The following is a 3,042-nucleotide window of genomic DNA, read 5'->3' as shown; positions in this document are numbered from 1 at the left end:
TATATATATATATACTATCTCAACATATATGCCATCTCAAGCAATTGCATTTTTTATTTTACTTCTCACTTTGCTTTAAGAAAGCATTGATAAATGATAATAGAGAAGAAAATTATACTATTACGACATCTCATTTATAATTTATACGTACGACTTGGTTAATCAAAAATTAAATTTAATGATTACATTCAAAATGTTGTTCAGTTGATTCAAAGTTATGAAATATTTATTATTTAAGATATTATTTATAAAAATGTAATGACACTGCAAATTTGTTCGAAAAGAAGCAGGTGTAGTAATGTAGTCTTCCACAAAAATATATTTAAAAAATTGCTTTTGTTTAAAAAACAATATTTATTACAAAATTAACGAAAAAATAAAATATTACAGAATACATGCAAATGCATACGCATTATTTTATCTGCATATAGACAGCTCAATATTTGCTAAACATCTATATATAACATAAACTATCTATATGTATATCTAACAATAGAACTACAAATGGAATAATTACTTTAACAAAATCTTGGAAAAGAGGTCATCAGTAATTAGCACATTTAGACAGCCACATTAACAAAATATCACAGTATTAACTGTTTAACTTTACATAACTCGAAATAAAATATTAACGAGTAACACACTCAAATATACCTATTCGTGTGATAATACTCTCAAGTTTAAAAAGAATGAGGCAGTATAACGTGTATTTAAATTCTAAATTAATTAAATATTAAAATGTACTTTAAGTATGTTTTGAAATGCTTGAAAATAAAATTACATTATAATAAATGCTTGCTATTATATATTAGCGTCATCGTGTAACGAATTATTGCGTAAATAATTCTATAAGTTATAATTATTAGAATTTCTAAGCGAAAATATATATTATAACGGAAATATTAAGAGAATCATTATATCACTATCATAATACTTCTCCTCTATAATATAATGAGTAATTATCAACACGTGACAATTAAAAAAAATATTATATTGTACATGAAAGTAAAAACAGGACTATTAAAATTTATTATCGCATTAACATTAATTTATCGCGGATGTAGTTTGCGTAATAAAATAGTAGCTGCCCTGACATTGTCTTGTATATTTATTGTAGATCAAAATTTTAGATTTTTCACACAGAATAACACACCTCTGAAATCCTACATAACAAATGATCGCGGAACAACATGCAAACACTTACGGAACAATACGACAAGCTAACCCAGAAAATATGGCGAATAATGTTACCTGAGACGTGGCGTGCAGCTCGATCCGATCCGCATTCACCTCGTTTATCTTCGTCGTGTTCACGGTGGAATTCTCGGCTGGGGTATCCAGATGTATCGTGAAGGTTGCACCGCGTATATAAAGAATATCTTCGACCGCATCCTCGTCATCTGCGTTGTCCACGTTCGCCTCGTCGCTCTCAGCCTCGTCAACGAGGTCGCCGAGTTCGCTCGTCGATGGCGATGTCGAGTTGAGTTCTGTAACGAAATAGCCGTTCATTTTATTAGAAAAACTGTCGGGAACAAGTTTGGAATATTGAATAAGCCACGAGATAACACCGAGTTGTCTGTTAGAATTTTATAGAAAATTGGCATCGACAAATTATCGAATTTCAAGAATTTTATTGTTGCCTTTTTTGCTGTTTCAATTAATTTCTTGTTGTAGTTGTGCTTGTTATCACAATTATATTTATTGACAGTGGGGAATATATTTACTGACAGTTTTATGCCGCATAGTAGTTACAATATTTGTAACATAATATTATTTTTGTTAATATTATAATTTTCCCTTAAATATTGAAAAATTTGTATACAAACAAATGTGTATTGTACGTTATCAATTTATCAAAAAACTAAATTTTGTTTATTTAACAATTAGTTATTATTGAAACATTTAACATTAGAATCACTATGTCATTTTTTATTCATCTGATAGTTTCTTCCTGATAGTTAATTTGAATTTGTACATAGAACTTTAGATTTTTGTGACTTTTCATATATAATCATAGTTAATTACAAGTAATTTTACTTTCATAGTGACAACTGTTCTCTTAGAAAGCCAGATTTACTTTGAACCGTGATTGAGTCAATTTAGGCCCGCGTGTCGTTCTAATAGTGTTAAAATTTTAAAATAAAATCCAAAATATTAAATATGCATAAAAAGATTAAAACATCAAATAAGAAACAAGATTTACGAATAATTATTCAACAAAAAACAGTTACGAATTTTTATGCCTTAATCTTTAATTCAATCTTAACTTCAATCTTCAAATCACTTTATCTACCTATCAAAACCAGACGCTAACTAATTATTCATTACAGCGTACCATGAAAATGCAGTTTTTCCATCCCATTTGATAACAAATTGCTCTATTAATTCAAAAAGGAAATAAAATATTAACGAAGCGCGTTCGTCATATTGCATCTATAATTTAAAATATAATTTAACATGGCAATAGTTAAATGAGCCATTAATTGAAATTGGTATAATTTCGTTGAATTCAGATTCGTCTGTACACGACTCTTGCGTTTACTTATGCAAACAAACGATACGCTACAGTCGGTACAAGTTCTACATATTCACAATATCGAAAATTGAATTCATTGAAGTTATAAGGGAAAAGGCAATATGGATTCTATCTATATGTAATATGCAGTGCAGATTAATATATTTAGCGACGTCAAAATTTCATAAAATATTATAAACGAAGTGGGATTTCTCTTAATAGCATAGTTTTCTCTTTTATCAATTTCGATCTTTATGCTAAATTCACTAAGATCCCACGAACTGTTGCACAGCATGACCAGTTCACTGCACATGCAACTGGCGCGACAGCGGCGGCGATGGCGGCGGAACCGAGGTGAAGGGTCGTTAAGAACTTATCCATTGGTCACACATGAGTTCCACGTGTACGGTACACGAGTAGTTATGTTGGTAGGGTAGTGGATAGCGCTCCTCGAGTTCCTTGAACGCTGACCGAAACTCGCTTACACCGTCTATGTGCATAGAGAAGAGAGAAAGAGAGACATAGAG

At 30.4% G+C, this 3,042-nt stretch overlaps 1 protein-coding gene across 1 annotated transcript in view; it reads right to left on the bottom strand.

The window, feature by feature from the left end:
* The window catches only part of LOC108693994 (pikachurin-like), a 135,127-nt gene that overhangs the window by 94,812 nt on the left and 37,273 nt on the right, over positions 1–3,042 (bottom strand). The window contains exon 3 of the mRNA XM_018203243.1: positions 1,252–1,487. Within this exon, the coding sequence (XP_018058732.1) occupies positions 1,252–1,487 (236 nt within the window). The remainder of the gene's footprint in view (positions 1–1,251; positions 1,488–3,042) is intronic.

This window comes from Atta colombica, unplaced genomic scaffold (genome assembly GCF_001594045.1).
Source record: "Atta colombica isolate Treedump-2 unplaced genomic scaffold, Acol1.0 scaffold1, whole genome shotgun sequence".
Classification (NCBI taxonomy): Eukaryota; Metazoa; Arthropoda; class Insecta; order Hymenoptera; family Formicidae; genus Atta; species Atta colombica.
The sequence above is the reverse complement of the archived record's forward strand: the minus strand, read 5'-3'. Positions and strand labels throughout refer to the sequence as shown.